At 42.8% G+C, this 25,796-nt stretch overlaps 2 protein-coding genes and 1 long non-coding RNA gene across 16 annotated transcripts in view; 1 reads left to right on the forward strand and 2 right to left on the reverse strand.

Annotated features, from left to right (window-relative positions):
* LOC118386210 (MORC family CW-type zinc finger protein 3-like) overlaps positions 1-25,796 on the reverse strand; it is a 47,318-nt gene that overhangs the window by 20,268 nt on the left and 1,254 nt on the right. For 5 of the 7 annotated variants that reach the window (XR_008139781.1, XR_008139780.1, XM_052522339.1 and 2 more), the window contains exons 2-11: positions 11,507-11,579; positions 9,746-9,878; positions 9,110-9,348; positions 8,764-8,911; positions 8,339-8,498; positions 2,880-3,008; positions 2,403-2,522; positions 1,253-1,350; positions 963-1,070; positions 750-878 (exon numbers count right to left, since the gene is read on the reverse strand). Coding sequence is in view for 5 of the 7 variants with exons in the window: in XM_052522339.1 (XP_052378299.1) it covers positions 750-878; positions 963-1,070; positions 1,253-1,350; positions 2,403-2,522; positions 2,880-3,008; positions 8,339-8,498; positions 8,764-8,911; positions 9,110-9,348; positions 9,746-9,878; positions 11,507-11,579 (1,337 nt within the window). In the remaining 2 variants the exon portion in view is untranslated. Of the gene's footprint in view, positions 1-749; positions 879-962; positions 1,071-1,252; positions 1,351-2,402; positions 2,523-2,879; positions 3,009-8,338; positions 8,499-8,763; positions 8,912-9,109; positions 9,349-9,745; positions 9,879-11,506; positions 11,580-12,442; positions 12,634-25,796 lie in introns of those variants that run through there. The other 2 variants (XM_052522340.1, XM_052522342.1) reach the window with 2 other exon arrangements.
* LOC127931091 (uncharacterized) lies at positions 6,321-7,878 on the reverse strand. 8 transcript variants are annotated; one of them, XM_052522347.1, is made up of 4 exons: positions 7,545-7,878; positions 7,197-7,370; positions 6,936-7,022; positions 6,321-6,674 (listed from the first exon to the last, which is right to left on the reverse strand). In XM_052522347.1, the coding sequence occupies exons 1-4, from the start codon at positions 7,848-7,850 to the stop codon at positions 6,321-6,323; spliced, it is 921 nt and encodes a 306-aa protein (XP_052378307.1). In that variant the 5' UTR covers positions 7,851-7,878. The 8 variants fall into 8 exon arrangements, 3 of the variants coding, with proteins under 3 accessions (XP_052378307.1, XP_052378306.1, XP_052378305.1); XM_052522346.1 differs by lacking the exon at positions 6,936-7,022 and having other exon boundaries at positions 6,321-6,500; positions 6,588-6,761; positions 7,023-7,370; XM_052522345.1 differs by lacking the exon at positions 6,936-7,022 and having other exon boundaries at positions 6,321-6,761; positions 7,023-7,370.
* LOC127931093 (uncharacterized) lies at positions 6,758-7,897 on the forward strand. Its single transcript, XR_008139789.1, has 2 exons — positions 6,758-6,865; positions 7,823-7,897. It is a non-coding gene; the product is annotated as an uncharacterized LOC127931093 (long non-coding RNA).

Consider the following 25,796-nt stretch of genomic DNA (forward strand, 5'->3'; position numbering starts at 1 on the left):
TCATTTTTAACAAACTGTATAAAATGATGGGTTAAGAATTAACATACCAAACCAGAGAGACTGCAGCTTTACGTTTAAAGTGGTTTGAACTCTGAATCTCAACACGAGGTAGAGACAATAAAGTCCCCTCCCGGACAATCACTGGTACGGCTGATTAGCTGTCCTAAGTAAAGTATCTAGAAACGCGAATTGAAGTGGAACCATTCTACTACTCTGCTCAAACCACTGTAGTACACTACTCTCATCACCCCACTGGGAACCATCGACACGGCTGGCTAGCCTATCTTCAAAGAAGCATCTTCCAGAGCGAATGGAAGCAGAATAAATGTGTAGTTCTGTTCAGGACTACACGACAAGTCACCGGATACCAGACGACTATAGAGGAGAACAACAGTTTCCCTTTTGGACAATCAGAGACTCACAAATGTGCCGCGAAAAGGACCTGTCCACTGAGAGAAACCAAGGATTTTCACGTTAAAAAAATGTGGGAAGCATTGGAGTCAACATGGGTTAGCATCCCTGTGGAATGCTTTCAACACGTAGTCCATACCATGACGAATTGAAGATGTTCTGAGGGCAAAATGGGCGGGTGCAACTCTTAAATCAAATCAAATTGTATTTGTCACGTGCCAAATAAAACAGGTGTAGACCTTAAATTACAAGCCTGTGGTGTTCCTAATGTTTGGCATACTCAGTGTATTTTATAACACCTGTTATAAGTATTATTGTTTGATCTCGGTGGGACTCACCTGAACTGGGGGTCAGGGTTCATGTGGCAGAACCACTCCTTTGGGAGCCGTTTGCAATCAATTCCATCTGGCAGCTTCCTCCAGCTCAGGCAGGTGTCACACTGCACCCAGTTCTGGTCTGGACGTTTCCTATGGATGTAGAGATACACAGAAGAACCAGTTAGAGGAGGGATGGAGAGAGGAGAAAGGAAAACAGAGGAGTGTTTTACTTACATGGTGTCTTCCACTGGTGTGGTGCTGCTAGGATCTTCTTTGTTTCTCTTAAAACGTACCTCTTTCCAGTAGTCCTCCAGCTTTACCCCCAAGTTGTTGATGGTTTTCCTGCACATAGAAAATAAGAAATAAACAGACAGTTCACCTAGTGCTGATTTATTCAACTAGATTATTGAAAATACACCATCATTAACGTGAGTGTGGGCAGATTGACGATAATTAGTTTTGTTTTATTGAGTGGAAAACAGTTCCTCAGGACATGTTCTTGAATGGAGCACTTTCCTCATTACCTGTATTTGTCAGTATTGTCAAAATCCTGCTTGTTGTGGGTGGGCTCCAGAAAGTTACACTCGATGACCCCAATAACCCCGAGACCTTGGTTGTTGGCCTGAGGGAGGGGGGTAGAGGTGGTTATGGGGTCAGTGACAGGATATACAGTGCATTCGGAAAGTATTCAGACCGCTTCGCTTTTTCCGCATTTTGTTACGTTACAGCCTTATTCTAAAATTGATTAAATTGTTTCCCTTAACAATCTACAGCGAAACAGGGTTGTATAATTTTTTTGCACATTTATTAAAAATAAAATATATCTTATTTACATAAGTATTCAGATCCTTCGCTATGAGACTCGAAATTGAGCTCAGGTGCATCATGTTTCCATTGATCGTCCTTGAGATGTTTCTATAACTTGATTGGAGTCCACCTGAGGTAAATTCAATTGATTGGACATGATTTGGTAAGGCACAAAACCAAGCCATGAGGCTGAAGGAATTGTCCGTTGAGGATCGAGGGAAAGATGAACGGAGGAAAGTACAGAGAGATCCTTGATGAAAACTTGCTGCGGAGCACTCAGGACGTCAGACTGGGGCACCTTCCAACAGGACAACGACTCTAAGCACAAAGCCAAGACAACGCAGGAGTGGCTTCGGGACAATCTCTAAATGTCCTTGAGTGGCGCAGCCAGAGCCCGGACTTGAACCCGATCTAATCTCTGGAGAGACCTGAAAATAGCTGTGCAGTGACACTCCCCATCCATCCTAACAAAGCTTGAGAGGATCTGCAGAGAAGAATGGGAGACACTCCCCAAATACAGTTGTGCCAAGCTTGTAGCGTCATACCCAAGAAGAGTCAAGAATGTGATTGCTGCCAAAGGTGCTTCAACAAAGTACTAAGTAAAGGGTCTGAATACTTATGTAAATGTGATATTTCATTATTTCTTTGGAAAAAATAAAAACCTGTGTTTTCTTTGTCATTATGGGGTAGAGTGTGTAGATTTTTTTTAAACAATTTAATCCATTTTAGAATAAGGCTGTAACATATTTCTGGGGGAAAAAGTCAAGGGGATCTGAAATCTGAATACAAGACCCACAATAGAAGCATCTGAGTACCACAATGGATGGCAGTCATTTTTCTTATGCACATGCACATACGCTATTATACCTTGAGTTGAACGCCCACTCGCTCATAGGCTTTGATAAGGCGGTTTTTGTGGTACATCATGATGCCGTATTGGTCCTTGCACTTGGTGTTGTACCCAAAGGTCACGGGGATGCGTCTGTTCTGGTATAGGACTTAAGGACAACTCAAACAGAAAGGAAAGCAGTGGCATATATATATATCCTTTTCCCCCTTATGAAAAATACCATATTGTATCACTATGTTGAACATGAACATCCAAGTATGGAATACATTTAACTTATATTTAGCTAACGATAGGTAACTGATTATTGCAAGCTTATAATGTATTGCGTCTTTAGCAGTGACTGATGGTTTGTCTTGTATATAGAGCATACTACCCATATTTTCCTATTTCTAATTTCCCTCCAAATGCAAACAAAAGTTGTGTCGTCTCGAGGATATGACAACACGCACACAGACTAAATCCATCCAGAGAGGCTCCGGGGTGAGGAAGGATACCACAAAGTTGGGCTTGTAATGGTCCTTAGCAATGCAAGCCAGGCTCTTGGAGATGAGCTCAGTCTTCACTTTCTGACCACGAATTATGATCTGCATCCGGGGCTTCAGGTACAGAATACTGCAGTATGCCTGAGCACACAACAACACTTTGATCAACAATCAAAATATGAAATATTTCACGCATACAAAATGATAAAACTTAGTCAAAGGACGAGGTTCACACATCTTGCATAGTCTTCACATTTTGCTGCCTTAGAATAAAATAAAATGGGATTAAATGAGATATTTCTTGCTACCGATCTACACAACCTACACTACATTTTCAAAGTGAAAGAAAAATTATAGAACATTTTTGTCACGACTCCTACCGAAGGTAGCTCCCCTTCCTGTTTGCGTGGCGCTCGGCGATCGTCGTCACCGGCCTACTAGCTGCCACTGATCCCTTTTCCCCTTTTGTGTTTATTGGTTTCACCTGTGTTTGTTTTAGGCTGATTGGTCGGGCTTTATTTACCAGCAGGCTTGCCTGGTTGTGCGGGATTGTTTGATGTACGTGTGTACAGTCATGGCTTGCCCATTTGCTTGGGTTTTTGCTGGACTGTTCAAGTCCCCCGTGTTTGAGGCATTTGTTTTGGTGGGTCCCCCGTGTTTGAGGCATTTGTTTTGGTGGGTGCCCCGTGTTTGAGGCATTTGTTTTGGTGGGTGCCCCGTGTTTGAGGCATTTGTTTTGGTGGGTCCCCCGTGTTTGAGGCATTTGTTTTGGTGGGTCCCCCGTGTTTGAGGCATTTGTTTTGGTGGGTCCCCCGTGTTTGAGGCATTTGTTTTGGTGGGTGCCCCGTGTTTTGTGGGCTTGGCGTATGTTCACCGTTGTTGTGCATTAAAAGGTATTAGCACTACCCTGAACTCTGCTTCCTGCGCCTGACTTCTCACCCACTACACCTCGGACATTACAATTTTCCCAATTAATAATTGATTGCATATGTCTTCACACCCCAGAGTTAATACTTGGTGGAAGCACCTTTAGCAGCCATTACAAGCTGTGAACAATTTTAGATGAGATTCTACCAATCTTGCACAACTCTTTGGGCAACATATACAGCGCATTCGAAAGTATTCAGACCCCTTGACTTTTTCCACATTTTGTTACGTTACAGCCTTATTATAAAATTGATTAAATATATTTTTTTCCTCATCAATCTACACACAATACACCATAATGACAAAGCAAAAACAGGTTGACATTTTAGAAAATGTATAAAAAATAAAAAGCTGAAATATCACATTTACATAGGTCACCTCTCTGACCAAGGCCCCTCCTCCCTGATTGCTCAGTTTGGCCGGGTGGCCAGCTCTAAAGTCTTAGTGGTTCCAAACTTCATACATTTGAGAATGATGGAGACCACTGTGTTCTTTGGGACCTTCAATGTTGCCAACATTTTTTGGTACCCTTCCCCAGATCTGTGCCTCGACACAATTCCTTTGACCTCATGGCTTGGTTTTTGCTCTGACATGCACTGTCAATTGTGGGACCTTATATAAACAGGAGTGTGCCTTTCCAAATCATGTCCAATCAATTTAAGTACCACAGGTGGACTCCAATCAAGTTGTAGAAACATCTCAATGGAAACAGGATGCACCTGGGCTCAATTTCAAGTCTCATAGCAAAGGGTCTGAATACTTATGTAAATAAGGTATTCCTGTTTTTAACTTGTTTTCGCTTTGTAATTATGGGATATTGTTTGTAGATTGACAAGGGATTGATAAACATTTATTTAATCAATTTTAGAATAAGGCTGTAACGTAACAAAATGTGGAAAAAGTCAAGGTCTGAATACCTTCCGAATGCACTGTATAAGTACAGTTGAAGTCAGACGTTTACATAGACTTAGGTTGGAGTCATTAAAACTCGTTTTTCAACCACTCCACACATTAACAAACTATAGTTTTGGCAAGTCTGGTTAAGACATTTACTTTGTGCATGACACAAGCAAGTTTTCCAACAATTGTTTACAGATTATTTGACTTATAATTCACTGTATCACAATTCCAGAGGGTCAGAAGTTTACATACACTAAGTAGACTGTGCCTTTAAACAGCTTGGAAAATTCCAGAAAATTATGTCATGGCTTTAGAAGCTTCTGATAGGCTAATTGACATCATTTGAGTCAATTGGAGGTGTACCTGTGGATGTATTTCAAGGCCAACCTTCAAACTCAGTGCCTCTTTGCTTGTCATGGGAAAATCATGGGAAAATCAAAAGAAATCAGATAAGACCTCAGAAAATAATTGTAGACCTCCACAAGTCTGGTTCATCCTTGGGAGCAATTTCCAAAACACCTAAAAGTACCATGTTCATCTGTACAAACAATAGTGGCAATATGGCTTAAAGACAACAAAGTCAAGGTATTGGAGTGGCCATCACAAAGCCCTGACCTAAATCCCATAGAAAATTTGTGGGCAGAACTGAAAAAGCGTGTGCGAGCAAGGAGGCCAACAAACCTGACTCAGTTACACCAGCTGTCAGGAGGAAGGGGCCAAAATTCCCCCAACTTATTGTGGAAAGCTTGTGGAAGGCTACTGAAACGTTTGACCCAAGTTAAACAATTTACAGGCAATGTTACAAAATACTTACTGAGTGTATATAAACTTCTGATCCACTGGGAATGGGATGAAAGAAATCAAATCTGAAATAAATAATTATCTCTACTATTATTCTGACATTTTACATTCTTAAAATAAAGTTGTGATCCTAACTGACCTAAAACAGGGGATTTTTACTAGGATTAAATGTCAGGAATTGTGAAAAACTGAGTTTAAATGTATTTGGCTAAGGTGTATGTAAACTTCTGACTTCAACTGTATGTATATGTATATATATATGTAGATATATATATATATATATCAGTTTATTCATTGTTTTTGTCCTTTCACTCTAACCCTCATCATTTTTTTTGTCTTTTGCACTTACCCCAGATTTTCCAGGAATTTTCTTATCATGTTACTAAATATATCAAGAGTATTTTCTGATTTGGTTTTCAACAAATGCGGCGAAAAGTACAGTAAATGTACATGTAGTAAATGTAAATGTAAGTGTATTGATATGATATTTAAGTGTCATACACCTACCGGTGCCCAGCCCAAATGGGCTTCCAAGACACTACAGAACAAAATGTCATTTTACAAATGATATGCATACAATGATCATAGCAAGTACAGCTATCATCTAGCCACACTTCACAAACAGTACATTTCTCATTCTCCTCCAGGCATTGTTAACAAACTGAGCAATCTCAAGCACGCCCTGTCTGAAACAAAATGCAAGCCTCTGCTCGTCTCGTAACCAGAATCCTTCAGGGTTATCAACAACTAAAAACATGTCTCAGATCGTTATACAGAGGGCAATAAAACACTAAATTGACTTTGTTTTCAAATTTTCCCAAGATTTCACAGCAGGCAAAGTTTTTCCTCTTCAGGCACTTTGTTAAATCTACCCATCTCTATAGCCAGAGGGAGGGTGACGGATCGGCACAAACTGACCTTAGGATGTTTGTCAGGTTCAGGCACTCTGTTAAATCTACCCATCTCTATAGCCAGAGGGAGGGTGACGGATCGGCACAAACTGACCTTAGGATGTTTGTCAGGTTCAGGCTCTCTGTTAAATCTACCCATCTCTATAGCCAGAGGGAGGGTGACGGATCGGCACAAACTGACCTTAGGATGTTTGTCAGGTTCAGGCACTCTGTTAAATCTACCCATCTCTATAGCCAGAGGGAGGGTGACGGATCGGCACAAACTGACCTTAGGATGTTTGTCAGGTTCAGGCACTCTGTTAAATCTACCCATCTCTATAGCCAGAGGGAGGGTGACGGATCGGCACAAACTGACCTTAGGATGTTTGTCAGGTTCAGGCTCTCTGTTAAATCTACCCATCTCTATAGCCAGAGGGAGGGTGACGGATCGGCACAAACTGACCTTAGGATGTTTGTCAGGTTCAGGCACTCTGTTAAATCTACCCATCTCTATAGCCAGAGGGAGGGTGACGGATCGACACAAACTGACCTTAGGATGTTTGTCAGGTTCAGGCTCTCTGTTAAATCTACCCATCTCTATAGCCAGAGGGAGGGTGACGGATCGGCACAAACTGACCTTAGGATGTTTGTCAGGTTCAGGCACTCTGTTAAATCTACCCATCTCTATAGCCAGAGGGAGGGTGACGGATCGGCACAAACTGACCTTAGGATGTTTGTCAGGTTCAGGCACTCTGTTAAATCTACCCATCTCTATAGCCAGAGGGAGGGTAACGGATCGGCACAAACTGACCTTAGGATGTTTGTCAGGTTCAGGCTCTCTGTTAAATCTACCCATCTCTATAGCCAGAGGGAGGGTGACGGATCGGCACAAACTGACCTTAGGATGTTTGTCAGGTTCAGGCACTCTGTTAAATCTACCCATCTCTATAGCCAGAGGGAGGGTGACGGATCGGCACAAACTGACCTTAGGATGTTTGTCAGGTTCAGGCACTCTGTTAAATCTACCCATCTCTATAGCCAGAGGGAGGGTGACGGACCGGCACAAACTGACCTTAGGATGTTTGTCAGGTTCAGGCACTCTGTTAAATCTACCCATCTCTATAGCCAAAGGGAGGGTGACGGATCGGCACAAACTGACCTTAGGATGTTTGTCAGGTTCAGGCACTCTGTTAAATCTACCCATCTCTATAGCCAGAGGGAGGGTGACGGATCGGCACAAACTGACCTTAGGATGTTTGTCAGGTTCAGGCACTCTGTTAAATCTACCCATCTCTATAGCCAGAGGGAGGGTGACGGATCGGCACAAACTGACCTTAGGATGTTTGTCAGGTTCAGGCACTCTGTTAAATCTACCCATCTCTATAGCCAGAGGGAGGGTGACGGATCGGCACAAACTGACCTTAGGATTTTTGTCAGGTTCAGGCACTCTGTTAAATCTACCCATCTCTATAGCCAGAGGGAGGGTGACGGATCGGCACAAACTGACCTTAGGATGTTTGTCAGGTTCAGGCAAACATATGGTTCAGGGGTGTCGTTCTCTTTGATGAGAGTGTACGTTCTAAGTTTAGGTTTAAAGCGCAATGTTTGGATTCAGTCTTGTGTCAGGTGAAATGTTGTGTCCTCAACTTTGGTCTAATAGTTTTCCCATAATCTCCTAACTTTTCCCTTTCAATTGCTAGCATGGTTATGCATATAGGGTTAATCTGGGAAAAGTTTATATAATTTTCTTTACACTGAGAAAATTTGGAGTGGGTTGTGAAGATCAATCAGATTGAATTTTAAGGCAGCAAAATGTGAAGACTGTATAAGGGGTGTGTAGACTCACTAGGCACTGTATTTGAGTCAATCTTAGAAGTTCTAAGGTTGACAAAATGCAAAATGCTGTATGGTAAATCAATAACATTATAATCAGTATACTCAGTCATCACTTACACGTAGCGAGTAGTAACTCTCTGGTTTTGTGAGCAGCTCTGACTGTATTGCTCTGTATTGCTCACTGGTGCTCTCCAACCCATCCAATGGGACATCTAATGGGATTTTGATGTCGTCGCTGAATGTCGTGAAATCAAATTCTGTCGGTCGTGTTATCGTCCTGTGGACAATAACAAACACTTACTGTATAGACTCTTACTCAACAGCTGACCTTGCTCCACACTTTAAAAAACGCCCCTCTGCCGACCCCTAATGGTGGAATTTTAGGTTTTGATTATGGAGAAAACAGAAGTGAAACTGAAAATTCGACCAAGGGCATTCATAGAGGCAGAGGGAGAAGTGATATTTGAAAGTAAAATCCCACATAGCAAAACCCAATAGATGTGGGAGAAGGAAAAGGAAGAGAATACGTGTGTGTGTCTGACCTGCGCAGGTTCCAGACGATAATGCGTGTTCCCGAGGAGCCTGTGGAGCTGATGGCTTTGAGCTCTTCGAGCAGCTCGTTCTCCGTATTAAAGATAGAGTAGTGCAGGATGTCCTGCAGACTAGCCTTGTGCTTCTCATTCACATTGAGTGCACCGGAAGTCAAGGACAACACACACAGGGACAACACAAAAGGTAGATAGACAAATAGCTAACAGTATTTAAGGTTGGCACTATAAAATAACACTGTATATACACATCTATAGAGGGATCTAAATCCAACCTGTTTGGAGGTGATGACAGTTTGGGCACTATGTGTATGTGTATAGTCTCTCTATAAAAGGATATACTTATACTGTCTGTGTGGGACACATTGGAAGGAGATGATGGGCACAATGATCTCGTCTGCTTTGATCTGTTCCAGGTAGCTCTGGGAGAGCATGCCTACTTGCATGGTGTCTCCATCTTGCGACTTCGAGAACACAATGGCATCTTTCCCCAGACGCATGGACCCGGACTTGAAGCCGTTACCATAGAGACCAATCGGGTGCTTGCCATTAATGACTCTCTTATCACTGTAACCGAAGCTGAAAGAGAAAAAGAGAGAAACATGCTATTTTTGTGTACATAAATCCTAAACGTGCATTCTTATAGTACAGCATAAGACTTTTCCCTGGTTTGTTCCAGGGACATCCCTTAGGATGTTTTAAGGACGTGCTATGAACGTCTGTTTTTCCAAACATAAAATAATGGTCCTAAAGGAACATTCTCTAGGGGACTTTTGCCTAGTTCCCTGTAAGTTCCCCTGACATTATGGAGGACTGTGTCAGAGCGTTTTTAGGACCTTCTCAGAACATTCATCAATATACCAGTTGTCAGGATGTCGTGTGATGGTCCCAAGGAAGGTCTCTGCAGGACTTTTGTCTAGATCTAACCTGATTTACCCTGCTATAGTAGTGGTAGTCGTTGAAAAACTGTCCATACCTGAGCATCTTGTGCATCTTTTCATAGTCCAATCCACTTCCATTGTCCATGAAGATGAGGCAGTCTTGCTTTTTGATCTGGGTCTTATCAATCCAGAACTGCTTGGCGTTAACATCAGGATCATAGGCATTGTCTGGTGAAAGATATAGAGATAGAGGATGTAAGCATAGGTGCATACACAGAATACACTGAAAATGACTTTGGCACATAAAGAGTATTGTTATTACAGTATGTTGCTATGCAAATAACCAGTCCCTTTCATAGTGTAGATGATAAAACCCTATACTAGACTACCCATGCCACCTTGTTATTGCTTTTCAATGAGAACATGACTATGGCCAAGCCGGCACATCCACGCCAAACCCGCCTAGCAGTCCAAGCCAAAGCATCCACCTACCAGCTGTGTTGCTACTGCTGTGGAAAACTACCACACCGCGAGGGGTTTAGACCCCCCCAGAAATTCAACATTCAAAATGGTGTCATGTAAAGTGTGATAGATAGAGCATGTCCCCCTTTGTTGATTGTGCAATGTGAACCATTAAGGCTTGGACACACCGGTAGCGTTTGCAGACCAAGAGTACATACCGCTGAACAAAGTGACAGCCTTCATTTGCATATTGACTGCAAATCAATTCGTTATCTAGAAATGTTAACGCCTACTGGGGGTTGGTCCCAAAATCACAAAAAGCTGAAAGAAACTGGGAAACGAGAGGCAAATCGTCATTCGGTGCAATGTGTTTTCTCCTTTAGAACAGCCTGTCTGGGACAGCTGTCACGGAGGATGCAACCCCAGCCTCTTATACTGATGCTATATCCTCAAGACACCACTGTAACATCAGGCTAACACAAACATGTGGTCTGGTCTCCCACTCTCCCCAACTATTTTCAAATCAATCCCTCTATTAATCCAGCCATCTCCTTTTCACATTTCCTCCCTACTGCAATTTTTGTACTACTATATTTTATTGCCGAGCCCACTCTCTCTCTCCATGATTCTGTCTGGAGTAGTAGGCTTGAATCCAAAGGCCTGTCATGAAATATATGAATATATCCAAAGCATTTATTGCTCCAGGTAGAGGTAAAAAGACAGAGAAATAGTGTGATGGGTTAAGAATAGTGAGGATATGGAAGGAAATCAAGAGTGTGAGATACAGGGACACAGAGAAAGATGGAGATAAGAGAAGGAGAGATTGATGGACACATTTATTAATCTCTGCATTTAGCAAAAGAGTGCCATCTGCACTACTATTTTAGTTATCAATTAATCTGAGCATTCGCTCATTGATTTCATTTTTGCGACCATCAGGTGACATCCCTGGGACAAACCGGAAACTAGTCAAAAACCTCCAGGGGTCCATGACAACGTCTAAATAACATTCGGTGGACCTTCAGGGGACAATGACACAACATCCGAAGAACGTCCTCGGTGACATATTCAGGACCAACCGGGAACTAGACAAATCCACCAGGGGACCATGACACAACGTCCCAAGAACATCCTAAAAAGTCCTTGGGGACATCCTCGGGACCAAGCTAGAAATAAACAAAACCTCCAAGGGACCCTGACACAACATCCTGACGATTTTAGGTGACCATTTCCTAAAGACTCATTATTGTTTGCAGGGAGGGCATTATCACTAAAAAAATGAATAGGGACATTTTAGGTGTGCCTTAGGATGTTTTATCCCATCAATGCATATCAGGGTTAAAAAAGGTAGGAAAACACTGGTTTTGTGATTGGACAATATGACGATGACTCACCTATTAGTTCAGCGATGGCGCTGAAGGGCCAGGTGTGGCTGGTGGAGTTTGTGTGGAGGAACATTGGACATAGCTGTAAAGGAAGGGGCAGAGGATTAGAGTTACACTATACAAATGCTGACAACATGAAATGGGATTTTATTTTTGCGTATTACCACCTCCTGAGTTAAGTTAGGCCTACTCTTGCCCTTAGTTTTATTGTATTTTTATTTAACCTTTATAAAACTAGGCAAGTCAGTTAACAACAAATTCTTATTTACAATGACGGGGACGGGAGCCTGGGATAAAAAATGTATACAATATAAATAAATATAGGACAAAACACACATCACAACAATAGAGAAAACACCACATAAAGAGAGACCTAAGGCAACAACATAGCAAGGCAGCAACACATGATAACACAGCATGGTAGCAACACAACAGAACAACATGGTAGAACACAACATGGTAGCAGCACAAAACATGGTACAAACATTATTGGGCACAGACAACAGCACAAAGGGCAAGAAGGTAGAGACAACAATACATCACACAAAACAGCCACAACTGTCAGTAAGAGTGTCCATTAGAGACGGAGATAAAGCTGTCCAGTTTGAGTGTTTATTGCAGCTCGTTCCAGTCGCTAGCTGCAGCGAACTGAAAAGAGGAGCGACCCAGGGATGTGTGTGCTTTGGGAACCTTTAACAGAATGTGACTAGCAGAACGGGTGTTCTATGTGGAGGATGAGGGCTGCAGTAGATATCTCAGATAAGGGGAATGAGGCCTAAGTGGGTTTTATAAATTAGCATCAACCAGTGGATCTTGCAACGGGTCTACAGAGATGATCAGTTTACAGAGGAGTATATAGTGCAGTGGTGTGTCCTATAAGGAGCAATGGTGGAAAATCTGATGGCCGAATGGTGAAGAACATCTAACCGCTGAGAGCACCCTTACCTGCTGATCTATAAATGATGTCTCCGAAATCTAGCATGGTCATCTGAATCAGGGTTAGTTTGGCAGCTGGGTGAAAGAGGAGCGATTACGATAGAGGAAACCAAGACTATATTTAACTTTAGCCTGCAGCTTTAATATGTGCTGAGAGAAGGACAGGGCACCGTCTAGCTATACTCCCAAGTACTTGTATGAGGTGACTACCTCAAGCTCTAAACCCTCAGAGCTAGTAATCACACCTGTGGGGAGACAGGCATTCTTCTTACCAAACCACATGACCTTTGTTTTCGAGGTGTTCAGAACAAGGTTAACTTCTTGGTGACAGGGGGCAGTATTTTCATGTCCGGATGAAATGCATGTCCAATTCAACTGCCTGCTACTCATCCCCAGAAGATAAGATATGCATATTGTTAGATTTGGATAGAAAACACTCTGAAGTTTCTAAACCTGTTTGAATCATGTCTGTGAGTATAACAGAACTTATTTAGCAGGGTTTCACCGAGGACAAACCATTCAGACCTTTTTTTTTTTTGAGGTCACTCTTTTCAATGGGTTTTCATTGGGAATCATATTTCTAAGGGACCTTCTTGCAGTTCCTATAGCTTCCACTGGATGTCAACAGTCTGTAGAAATTGGTTGAGGTTTTTCCTTGTGTAATGAAAAGTATGGCCATCTTGAACGAGGGTCACTTGAAGTGTACTGTTAGATAGAGGCGCGTGACCAGAAAGCATGCTACAGTTTGATTTCCTCTTGTATTGAACACAGATCATCCCGTCTTCAATTTTATCGATTATTTACGTAAAAAAATACCTAAAGTTGTATAACAAAAGTCGTTTTGGCAAAGTTTACAGGTACAGTAACTTTTGAGATATTTTGTAGTCACGTTGCGCAAGTTGGAACTGGTGTTTTTCTGGATCAAACGTGCCAAATAAAATATATCGATGTAATTAATCGAACAAAAGGACCATTTGTGATGTTTATGGGACATATTGGAGTGACAACAAAAGAAGCTCGTCAAAGGTAAGGCATGAATTATATTTTTATTTCTGCGTTTTGTGTCACTCCTGAAGGGTTCAAATATGCTTTTCTCTCTTTGTTTACAGAGGTGCTATCCTCAGATAATAGCATCGCTTGCTTTCGCCGAAAATACTTTTTGAAATCTGCCATGTTGGCTGGATTCACAACAAGTGTAGCTTTAATTTGCTATCTTGCATGTGTGATTTAATGAAAGTTAGATTTTTAAAGTAATTTATTTGAATTTGGCACTCTGCATTTTCCCTGGCTTTTGGCCAGGTGGGAGGCTAGCGTCCCACATATCCCAGAGAGGTTAAGGGTAGAGAAAACGTGTTGGACACTAAGAAAGTATTTAATACAAAATCCGGGGAGAGGCCAGCTGAGTATGAGACTGTATTATCTGCATATAAATGGATGAGAGAGCTTCCTACTGCCTGAGCTATGTTGTTGATGTAAACTGAGAAGAGTGTGGGGCCTAAGATCGAGCCTTGTGGTACTCCCTTGGCGACAGGCAGTGGCTGAGACAGCAGATTTTCTGACTTTATACACTGCACTCTTTGAGAGAGGTAGTGAGCAAACCAGTCCAAAGACCCCTCAGAGACACCAATATTCCTTAGCCGGCCCACAAGAATGGAATGGTCTACCGTATCAAAAGCTTTGGCCAAGTCAATAAAAATAGCAACACAATATTGCTTAGAATCAAGGGCAATGGTGACATCAAGGGGACCTTTAAGGTTGCAGTGACAGATCCATAACCGGAGCGGAAAGCAGATTGCATACCAGAGAGAATACGATAAACATCAAAAAAGCCAGTTAGTTGATTATTGACAAGTTTTTCCAACACTTTTGATAAACAGGGCAAAATAGAAATAGGCCTATAACATTTAGGATCAGCTTGATCTCCCCCTTTAAATAAAGGATGAACTGTGGTTGGCTTCCAAGCAATGGGAACCTCCCCAGAAAGGAGAGACAGGTTAAAAAGGTTGGAGATAGGCTTGGCGACGATAGGGGCAGCAACCTTAAAGAAGAAAGGGTCTAACCATCTGACCCAGATGTTTTTTGGGGGTCAAGTTTAAGGAGCTCCTTTAGCACCTCGGACTCAGTGACTGCCTGCAGGGAGAAACTTTGTAGGGGGGCAGGAGAAAAAGAGGGAGAAGCATCGGGGATAGTCGCATTAGAAGGGGTGGGACGGGAAACGTTGGACGGGCAAGGAGGCATGGCTGAGACAAATAGGAATCCTGACTTAATGAAGTGGTGATTAAGGAGCTCAGCCATGTGCAGTAACAACCACATCATCAACATTAAGGGACATGGGCAGCTGTGAGGAGGAGGGTTTATTCTCCAGGTCTTTAACCGTTTTCCAGAACTAGGGGTTAGACCAACAGAGAGACTGCTCCTCAAAGTAACTAACTTTGGCCTTCCGGATAACCTGAGTGCACTTATTTCATATTTGCCTGAACGATAGCCAGTCAGCCTGAGTATGCGTGTGCCGAGCCTCTCACCAAATGCAATTCTTAAGTAACTTTGCAAGATCACGGTCGAACCAGGGGCTGAACCTGTTTTTAATTCTCATTTTCTTTAGCGGGCATGTTTGTTAACAATTACCACTGAAAATATCAAAAAGGAAGGTCCATTGTCTTCGACAGAGGGGATCAAGCTGATTCTATACCATTTTACAGATGCCAGTTCATGAAGGAAGGGTTGCTCATAAAAGTTTTTTAGCAAGCGTCTATGACAAATCAGGACAGGTCATTTCACTGAGCAGCCATTACGAGCACAGGCTGTAAAATAGTGATTGTTAAGGTCATTACAGAAAACACCAGACTGATACCTATCAGGATTATTTGAAAGGATTACATTGAGGAGAGTAGCCTTTTCTGGGTGTTTGGAGTCATACCTTGTGGGATTGGTAATAATATGAGAAAGATTTAGAGAGTCCCATTGTGGTTTAAGCATGTCCCAGTTAAGGTAACCAAGCAGAACAAATTCAGACTTTGGTAAGGGGTCAGGAGAGAGCTTAGGGCAGGTAGGGTACAGGCCGGTGCTGACGGAGGACAATACCACCCAGCAATAGCCAACAAAGTGCTATTTGAACGTTTAATGCTTAAAAATCAGCAAATCAAATTGTCTGGGGACAGACTTGGTGGAGACAACCGAGCACTGAAGGTGATCCTTGGTAAAGATTGCCACTCCCCCACCTTTGGAAGATCCGTCTTGCCGAAAAAGGTTATAACCAGAAAGGTTAACATCAGTGTTCAAAACAGTCTTCCTTAACCACGTCTCAGTAATGACCAACATCTGGATTGGAGCTGTAAACCCACACTTTCATTTGATCCATTTTAGGTAATAAGCTTCTAGTGTTAACGTGCAGAAAACCCAGGCTTTTATGAGAGCAGAAATCAGTGAATCAGATATCAGAGCACAAGTCAGAATTGGGGCTCGCAACATGAGGTGGGCCAGGGTTAGCTGGGCCAGGGTGTACATGCACATTTCCAACAGTAATACAATCAAGCAAGGCACGGCATAGGACAGGGAGAGCTCTGCATTGCTGATGTATGTTACGTTCCCCAGTTCTTGTGTTGTGGTTTTGTTTGTATGTGTGTGTTTCAGGATGGCTTCCTGAAATTCCCCCAAGCAGCTGATTGGTCGGCCCCATTGCTAATTGGAGCTAACCCCGCCCTCTCGTCAGAGGATACAGCTGTATCCAATTACATACTCCTTCTCCAGCTGGAAAAAGCCAGTGTTCCTTTGTTAGAGAGAGATTATTAATATGTCCTGTGTTGGTTGCTGTTGAGAGACTAGAGCTCATTGGTATGTCCTGTGTTGGTTGTTGCTGAGAGACTAGAGCTGATTGGTATGTCCTATGTTGGTTGTTGCTGAGAGACTAGAGCTGATTGGTATGTCCTATGTTGGTTATTGCTGAGAGACTAGAGCTGATTGGTATGTCCTATGTTGGTTTCTGCTGAGAGACTAGAGCTGATTGGTATGTCCTATGTTGGTTGTTGCTGAGAGACTAGAGCTGATTGGTATGTCCTATGTTGGTTATTGCTGAGAGACTAGAGCTGATTAGTAAATCTGTGTGGGTTGTTGCTGAGAGCACTGATTAGTATATCCTGTGTTGATTGTTTCTCAGAGCTTATTGTTATATCATGTGTTGGTTGTTGCAGAGGTATAATTTGTTGGCTGTATTTTAGTCGGTCCTGCTAAGGTATATCTATGACAAGGACTTTTTGATTATAGTAATTGTTTGTATTCTATTTCATTTGTTCCCAGGGTGGAAGGCACCTAGGGAGTGCATAGGCAAGAGACCTGCGGGGATGCATAACCTGTAGTATTTACTGTCTATACACACTAGGTAAGACCTGGGCAGACCATCCCCTGTATTTTGGTTAGCGTGCCAGGTGGTGCAAAGTTAGGTAAGTAGTGGGTAGGCAGTTAAGGTAGGAGAGGGGCCTTTGACATTTTACTTTCTTTGCTTTGGTTCCGTTCAGCCCCTTTTCCCCAAATTTACCGTGTGATGGAATAAATTCCCTGTAAACGGTACTAATCTCTGCCTTTGTCATCCTTCCTCGCACCTACAGTCCATACCTCTTTCACTCCACGGGGAGTTGCGTTGTAGCAGAGTGTTGCATTCCCTCTTCCTAGAGGTGTACGTAAGAACGTATATCAGATGGCAACAAGATCATATTGTATAGCAATTTCATCAGGTAACATGAATCCAAAGCCGGCGAGAGGTGGTTAGAATAGGATGGGAGGCCAAATGTCAGTGTAAACAATAGTCTGAGTCCCATGCACAATACAAGCTAACCCTAACCCAAGCTTTAATTTCTGGAGGCAGATTTATTGTAGAAAATGCCAGTGAATGGTCTTTGAACAGTAGGAGAGGGCTTCAGAGGACGATTTAAAGGCCTTGACACCATTTACTTCACACCTTAGTGCTAATTGGATTTGTATCTGGTCTGTCCTTGCAAGCCTGGGAGCCTTAACTCGGCATTCAGTTTTGATCTGGAGCGAAGACCATGCTGTGGAGGGTAGCATCCTGCACATGTACCTGCTGAAAAATCCAAGTTTATCTAACTTCAAATCTATCCTTTTGTAAAAAAAAAACTTGTTGAAAAATGTGAGAGCTCATATGCAGCTCTGTCACGCTCTCTGATGGGGACGTGCCTATCATGACTCCAACTGCATTGCATTACATCATTCCATGTTCCTACATGCCGTCAGACACAGATAACCAGACGCTTCCCAAACGCTCTACACTTGCGATACGGTTTTGGAAGTGCGAAAGATACACTGGCAATATTCGTGGCCAATCTGTAAAAATCTATAAATCAAATAATCATCGTACCAATAGTTGCTTCTATTACACTAATGTCCTTAAATCAATATTACTCCACAAAAGCTTTACAGAGGAACGGAAACAACTACTTCAAGGTCTGAGCCAGTGAAGTCACTGATAGTAGCATTTCAATCATGCACTGCTAACTAGCTAGCCATTTCACACCGGTTACACCCACCCCCCCCTTCCTCCCCCTTTTAACCTCCTAGTTCTCTGCAACAACCAGTAATCAGGGTCAACAACATCAATGTAACAGTCTTGCTTCTGTCCTTTGCCGCAACCTGGGTTTGTACCACGGACTCTCTGAACACGAGTGCCTCCGACAAAACATCATTACCTATCGCTCCACAAAAGCTGTGGCCCTTGCAGAGTAAGGGAAACAACCACTTCAAGGTCTCAGGGTGTGAAGTCACTGATTGAAATACTACTAGCGTGCACCGCTAACTAGCTAGGAATTTCACACCAGTACACTCAGACATTGCCTGCATCAACCAATGGTTGTGTGTCACATCATAGACTGCCGTTGGGCACCAGATTGCTAAAGCATATGATGTGGTTAGCTGACATATAAAATACCTACCCAGACATTGTTTGAATCTGGCATGTGTCAGCAACTCCTGGGCAGAGGAACGTGACCTATGTCTCTATGAGACGCCATCATTGCCGACTCCCTTGGCTTCAAATGCATTCAAAGATGGTGGATAATTGAAGATGTCTTACACTGTCCGTTTACCATTGTAAAAAAATGGTCACAGTTCCGGGCTACTAAAAGGGATACTTAAGCCATTTTTCCAACTTACCCAAAGTCACCCAATGATACCATTTTTATGTCTCTGTGTGTAGATTTAGCTAAGCACAATTGCTAGAAGTCTCCAGGAACTACTAGCTAGCTCCCTTCAAGCAGGGAAATATACCTAACTACTCCAAAGTTGGGTGGTTGATCCATTGGTCAGAAACATCTTTTCCATAAAATATATTTCAATTTTCAAACTAGATTGCTTTTAATAACTATCACATGTGAAAAATCCTGAATCCTACTCATTACTCCATGTGCTTAACCTACATCATTTTTGTTTTGAGCTGATTTTGTAGTCGGCCAGAGGTCGACTGTGGTGGTCCTTCTGTAGCTCAGTTGGTAGAGCATGGCGCTTGTAACGCCAGGGTAGTGGGTTCGATTCCCGGGACCACCCATACGTAGAATGTATGCACACATGACTAAGTCGCTTTGGATAAAAGCGTCTGCTAAATGGCATATATTATTATTATTATTATAGGTCAGCTTGTGGGACAAGTCAGGGGTGCTCAGCCCTGCATAGCAGCCTGGTTCCAAAATGAATAGAATCACTTTTCACCCGGTGCAAACTACGCCTACCCGGCCAGATTAATAGACTCCCCTGTATTTCACTACATTTAACCTGTTCATTGGCCTAGTTATAGAGTAAACAGAACAAAGTGTATTGTCACTCATTTGCTAGTACAACAGAACAGTCATTGTGTGTAAAGTTTTAATGGGTGCGTAATGAAAAACAATTGTGATACATTTCAAGGTGGTGATGAGTCCTCACATAGAAATGAATGGTGTCAAGTGATCAATCGGTGGCTTTGTCCATTCAGTCATTGGTTTCAAGCAATCTGGCAATAGGGTCTGGCTCCAGCAGATACTTTCTCAGGACACAAGACTGTGAGACATACCAGCTCAGATAGGATGGTGTTTTACCACCACCAACCCGCAGTAGTGGTGAAATTACTTGTAGAATTAGAAGCTAGGTATTAGCTAGCTAAGAAGTGTGTACTAGTGTAACAGTTGTTAAAGTACTATGTGAATTTCACCAGGTTCATATTATTATGTGTTGATTGGTTATGCATGCCTGCATCCTGGGAGAAGGGGAGTGTGTACTTACGTTTTGCCCGGCGTGCTCGTGCTCAAATCATTTTTGATGCACTGAGAGAGGTAGGCACGCTTTTTCTGTCTTCAGAAAAGTTGGATTCTTTTAAGTACAAAGTCATACACACAGTGTTTTGTTCATGAATAATGATGTATATTTAGAGGTTACTCATAAGTGGATGGTATTGTTAAGATGCACTTGTAATTGTACTTTTTTAGGATGATATTAATATTCTGAATTCAACATGTGGTTAATAGCTAGCTAAGGTATTAGCAGGCTATTGTATGTGTGAACGATGGCTAGCTCCTCGAATGATCCCAGTCCTTCCTATTGTGCATCTGTTGTAGAAAGAGGCGACGATTCTCAGAACACATGTGCTCTACAAATGTTTTATTTCCTTTTGGATACAGGTATGTGGTTTTATCTATGTAAAATATGTTATGTATAATAAGGAGAGAGTGTATTCATTTTTGTATTCAAAAATAATTTTTGATGGACAGAGAGAGAGGCGACGATTCTCAGAACACATGTGGCTCTACAAATGTTTTATTTCCTTTTGGATGCAGATGCAAGATGCAGAGAGTCAGTTCTGCTCGATTAAAACTACCTGATCTCCAAAGTCCACGTTTATAGTCTCAATCAACCACACACAACGCAGAGTTACAGCGGTGCAGTATAGCACCGGCTACATTGGTGCCGTGACCCGGATTCGTCGTTGATCGACGTCAGCTCAATCAACGCAGCGCTGCTGCTCTAGAGACTAATTATATCATTGAGGTACTCTTTGCTGCCTTGTGGCAAAAATCTGAACTGCAGTCTTTTTTCCTGTTTTATTTTTTTTCTGATGTATTGAGAGCGCTGTTTATCGTTAACCAACATAGAAGTGTGTTCATCAACAGACATTTTTACTTTAGTGGAATGGCATCTTATAATGGTGATGAACCCAAATTCACTGCTGGGAGGGGGAGGTTTTTCTCATACTCTGATCAAACCCCTGTAAAGTGTGTAGGTGCAGGAGGTTCCCCCATGTTTTGCTCCACAAAAAAAATGGGATGAAAGCCCTTCATCTAGTGTTAATCCAAATGCCCCTGTAGATGGTCTAGCTGAGCTGGTCACTCAGCTAGCCCGGGACTTGACCTCAGGATTTTATAACATTCCAGTTCACGAAGAGGACAAGAAGTACACAGCCTTTACCACACCGATGGGACTTTATGAGTACAATCGCATGCCACAAGGTCTGTGTAACAGCCCGGCCTCTTTCATGAGAATGATGTTGAGTATATTTGGGGACCTAAACTTTCCAAATCTCCTTTGTTACCTAGATGACTTGTTGGTCTTTGCACCCACCGAGGAACAGGCTCTACAGCGACTTGAAGTTGTGTTTAGCCGTCTAAGAGCCAACCATCTCAAGCTAGCACCCAAAAAATGCCACTTTCTACGAAGAACAGTGAAATTCCTCAGACATATCATTAAAGAGGACGGTGTGTCAGTGGATCCTGAGAAGGTGGAGGCCATTGCCAAGATGAGCCAAGCTCAGCTGATGGAGGCAGATGGATGCACTCCCTCTGCTCGGAGGCTGAAATCCTTCTTGGGTATGGTATTATATTACCAGCACTTCATTCCTGACTGTTCTGCTATAGCCAGACCTTTGTTTGCACTCACTGGACGTCAAAAGAGAAGAGGAAGAGATGGGAAGAAGGGCAACAGTGGGATTTTCCGGAAACTGACGCTATCGGTTTGGACTGAGGAGTGTGTCATTGCATTCCAGAAGCTGAAGGATGGTATTTTGAATTGTGTCGTGCTAGCTCACCCTGATTTCGAGAGGCCGTTCATTCTCTTCACTGACGCTTCCTTGGATGGTCTTGGGGCTGTGCTTTGCCAAGTACCTGAAGGTGAAGATAAGGCAAGGCCCATAGCATTTGCGAGCAAGACCCTGAGTAAGTCGCAGAGAAGGTATCCGGCACAGAGACTTGAATTTCTAGCACTGAAATGGAGTGTGTGTAAGAAATTAAGTCACTGGCTTAAGGGGCACGAGTTCACTGTCTGGACAGATAGTAACCCGTTAACGTACATCATGACAAAACCCAAGCTGGACGCTTGCGAGCAAAGATGGCTTGCCAAGCTGGCACCGTACAACTTTTATTTGAAGCGTATCCCAGGCAGCAAGAATACAGTAGCAGATGCACTGAGCTCCGACCCCTTTGCAGTGACTGTCGCGCAGAGACTGATGAGGGAATCCTACCTAGCACTTCTGTCTGAGGCTGTTGGGACGCTGAATGATGATGTCCAAGATGCTTTCCGTTGGGCTTCTTATCCCCAGGAGATAACCTCTTTGACCACTGCTGAAGTGAAGGCCATATGTCAGCTCCATATCGACTGGGAATGTTCAACGGAGATGCAAGCAATCCAGCTTGGTTCCAACACCCAACGGCTGCTTTCTCCTGGTATTGACACTTTGCCTGAACTCTCGCACGAGGAACTTCGAGATCTCCAGCTGCAGGACTCTGTGACTTCCAAGGTCATCCCATTTGTCTTCAATAAGAAACGGCCCACCAGAAACAGTGGGATCGCTTGATCCTGAGAGGGAGTTCTGTATCGTGTCATTAAGGAGAGTCACACAAACCGGAGAAAGTTCCAGTATGTCTTGCCAGAAGTGTTGAGACTCAAAGCGATAACTGGCATTCACGACCTTGCAGGACATCAAGGCCAAGCTAGAACTCTAACTCTGGCCAGACAGAGATTTTCTGGCCTGCAATGGAGAGAGACATCAAGGAGTATGTGCGCTGCTGCCAGAGATGCGTTCTAGCAAAGACTCCAGAGCCAGCGGCTAGAGCCCCGTTAGAGAGCATCAAAACTTGCTCTCCCATGGAGTTGGTGTGTTTGGATTTTTGGACAGCGGAAGACAGTAAGAAGAACTCAGTTGATGTTCTGGTGGTGACTGACCACTTCACTAAACTTGCCCATGCAGAAACCAGACAGCCAAGCAAGTAGCTCATAAACTGTGGGATCATGTATTCTGTGTCTATGGCTTTGCATCAAGGATCCATACGGATCAAGGCGCAAATTTTGAGAGTGAGCTAATAGCAGAACTGCTTAAGCTCTCCGGTGTCCAAAAGTCAAGAACCACAGCATATCACCCAATGGGGAATGGAGAAACTGAACGCTTCAACAGGACTTTAGGTAGCATGCTCAGGAGTCTGCCCTTGAAAACCAAAGAACATTGGCCTGAACAAATCCAGTCATTAACATTTGCCTACAATGCCACTGTTCACGAGACTACGGGCTATGCTCCATTCTTTCTCATGTTTGGTAGAGTCCCTCGGCTACCAGTGCTTCGCGTTCCTAGGATGTTATGTTCCGCAATGTTTTGGACGACTCCAGTGTTGTGGATTGCAACAAGTATGTCGAGACTCTGATCACTGGGCTGAAGGAAGCTATGAGTGTTGCCCAAAGGCACACTGACAAGCAACAGAGACGACAAGGTCGGGAGTATAACAAGCGGGTTAAAGGCATCGGTTTGTCAATCATCGCCAACAAGGGTGAAAGGGGCCGCCGCAAGTTGGCTGACAAGTGGAACCCCGAGATTTTCACAGTGACTTCAGTCAATCCACAAACTCACACGTACATAATCCAAGACCGTTACGGCAGAGAGAAAGTGGTTCACCGGAATCTACTGCTGCAGGTGAATTTCCTGCCATTTGAAATGGATGATTCAGTGCACTTCAATGACAGTGATGCTGCAGGGCCTTCAATCAATGTAGATGCAGGAGAGGTCACCCACTCCAGCGATGGACTGGACAAGGAATACATGGAGGACTCTGGGGAGGAAAGTGCATCCCGGCTGGCGGAGGATTCAAGCGATTACTCTGAGCTCTGGACATCGGATGGAAAGTCAGAGCCAGAAGAACCTTGTTTGCTTGAGGAAAATGACCGGGGAAGCACCTCTGAGATTCTGGAGCTGATTCCTTCAAACCCACCTCTGATCAATGATCTAAGGCCAGAGCCACCGTTAGTTACCATGGCCCCTAGCCCAGTGGCAGGTCGCACAAGGGCGGAGAGGGTAGTTAAACCAGTAAAGAGACTAATAGTCAATCCACCAGAAGGTGTAAGTTTAACATAGTACAGAGAGATGATTTAGTACAGGATTATTTTTTTAAGGCTAAGAATGTAGATATAGTGTAAGAGGCACTATGCATCTAGGGGCAGTTGAAGGCCTGACCAACTTTCACTTGCCCTGAACCCTATGGGTTGAGCTGAATTCAGAATTAAGCCTTGAGCTTGGTAGGTTATTTGGTTGTTTTACAAGGTTGGTGAAATTCAGGAGGGGTGAATGTAACAGTTGTTAAAGTACTATGTGAATTTCACCAATATGTTGTGTTGATTGGTTATGCATGCCTGCATCCTGGGAGAAGGGGAGTGTGTACTTACGTTTTGCCCGGCGTGCTCGTGCTCAAATAATTTTTGATGCACTGAGAGAGGTAGGCACGCTTTTTTTGTCTTCAGAAAAGTTGGATTCTTTTAAGTACAAAGTCATACACACACAGTGTTTTGTTCATGAATAATGATGTATATTTAGAGGTTACTCATAAGTGGATGGTATTGTTAAGATGCACTTGTAATTGTACTTTTTTAGGATGATATTAATATTCTGAATTCAACATGTGGTTAATAGCTAACTAACTAGCTAAGGTATTAGCAGGCTATTGTATGTGTGAACGATGGCTAGCTCCTCGAATGATCCCAGTCCTTCCTATTGTGCATCTGTTGTAGAAGAGGCGACGATTCTCAGAACACATGTGCTCTACAAATGTTTTATTTCCTTTTGGATACAGGTATGTGGTTTTATCTATGTAAAATATGTTATGTATAATAAGGAGAGAGTGTATTCATTTTTGTATTCGAAAATCATTTTTGATGGACAGAGAGAAAGAGGCGACGATTCTCATAACACATGTGGCTCTACAAATGTTTTATTTCCTTTTGGATGCAGATGCAAGATGCAGAGAGTCAGTTCTGCTTGATTAAAACTACCTGATCTCCAAAGTCCACGTTTAGTCTCAATCAACCACACACACACAACGCAGAGTTACAGCGGTGCAGTATAGCACCGGCTACACTAGCTAGCTAAGAAGTGTGCACTAGCTAGCTGCACAATCAACAGTGGTTAGCATAACGCCCTGGACCAGAGCTTGTACGCCGACTGGTAGCACACTGACGCCCTGGAACAAAGCTACCGACTAAAGCAAAACACTCAACCAACAAATATCTACAGGTTGCATGTGCACATACCATTTGAGATGCAAAAATACCGTCTGAGAAGCACCTGCATGCACTTTGAAGTTCGCAGACCAAGCAGCGTCAGCATGCATAATCTGTAGCTGGATGCTTCGCCAATCTGGAGGTTTGTCACTATCTGGGCAAGCAGAAAATCTGTAAATACCGCCTATTTCTACAATTTATCTCTTCAAATACGATTTTAAACCTAACCCTAACATCAACCGCAATACTAACCTTTACCTTGAATTAAGACCAAAAAGGAACATTTTGTATTCATCAATTTTGACTTTGCCTCTGGACTGTCTAGTAGTGGGAACAAATCTGGCGCTTTGATTTGGAGAAGTGAGTGTTGGAGCTAGAAACACACGCATTTCGCTACACATGCAATAACATCTGCTAAACATGTGTATGTGACCAATAACATTTGATTTGATTATTCTATATTACGCTCATTTCCCTATAGTAGTCAGAACGTGTTACTACATTACACAGATGAACGTTTTCACCACACACAAATGAAAGGAAATACACATCCCCTTTACCTCAGATTGGTGATCTAATCCAACTTTAAATACAACAGGTGTAGACTTTACCGCAAAATGCTTACTTACAAGCCGGTAACCAACAGTGCAGTTCAAGAAGAGTTAAGAAAATATTTATCAAATAAAGTTTAATTAAAAAAATGTTAACACAAAATAACAATAATGAGGTTATATACAGGGGGCGATGTTGTTAGTATTACTGTTTATAGTCATCACGATCTCACAAAATCGATTGCTTAAAATATATCAATATCTTTGGTTTAGTACTACTGTTTTTGTCATTCGAACCAGTTCAAACT

Source organism: Oncorhynchus keta, chromosome 7 (assembly GCF_023373465.1).
Source record: "Oncorhynchus keta strain PuntledgeMale-10-30-2019 chromosome 7, Oket_V2, whole genome shotgun sequence".
Lineage (NCBI taxonomy): Eukaryota > Metazoa > Chordata > Actinopteri > Salmoniformes > Salmonidae > Oncorhynchus > Oncorhynchus keta.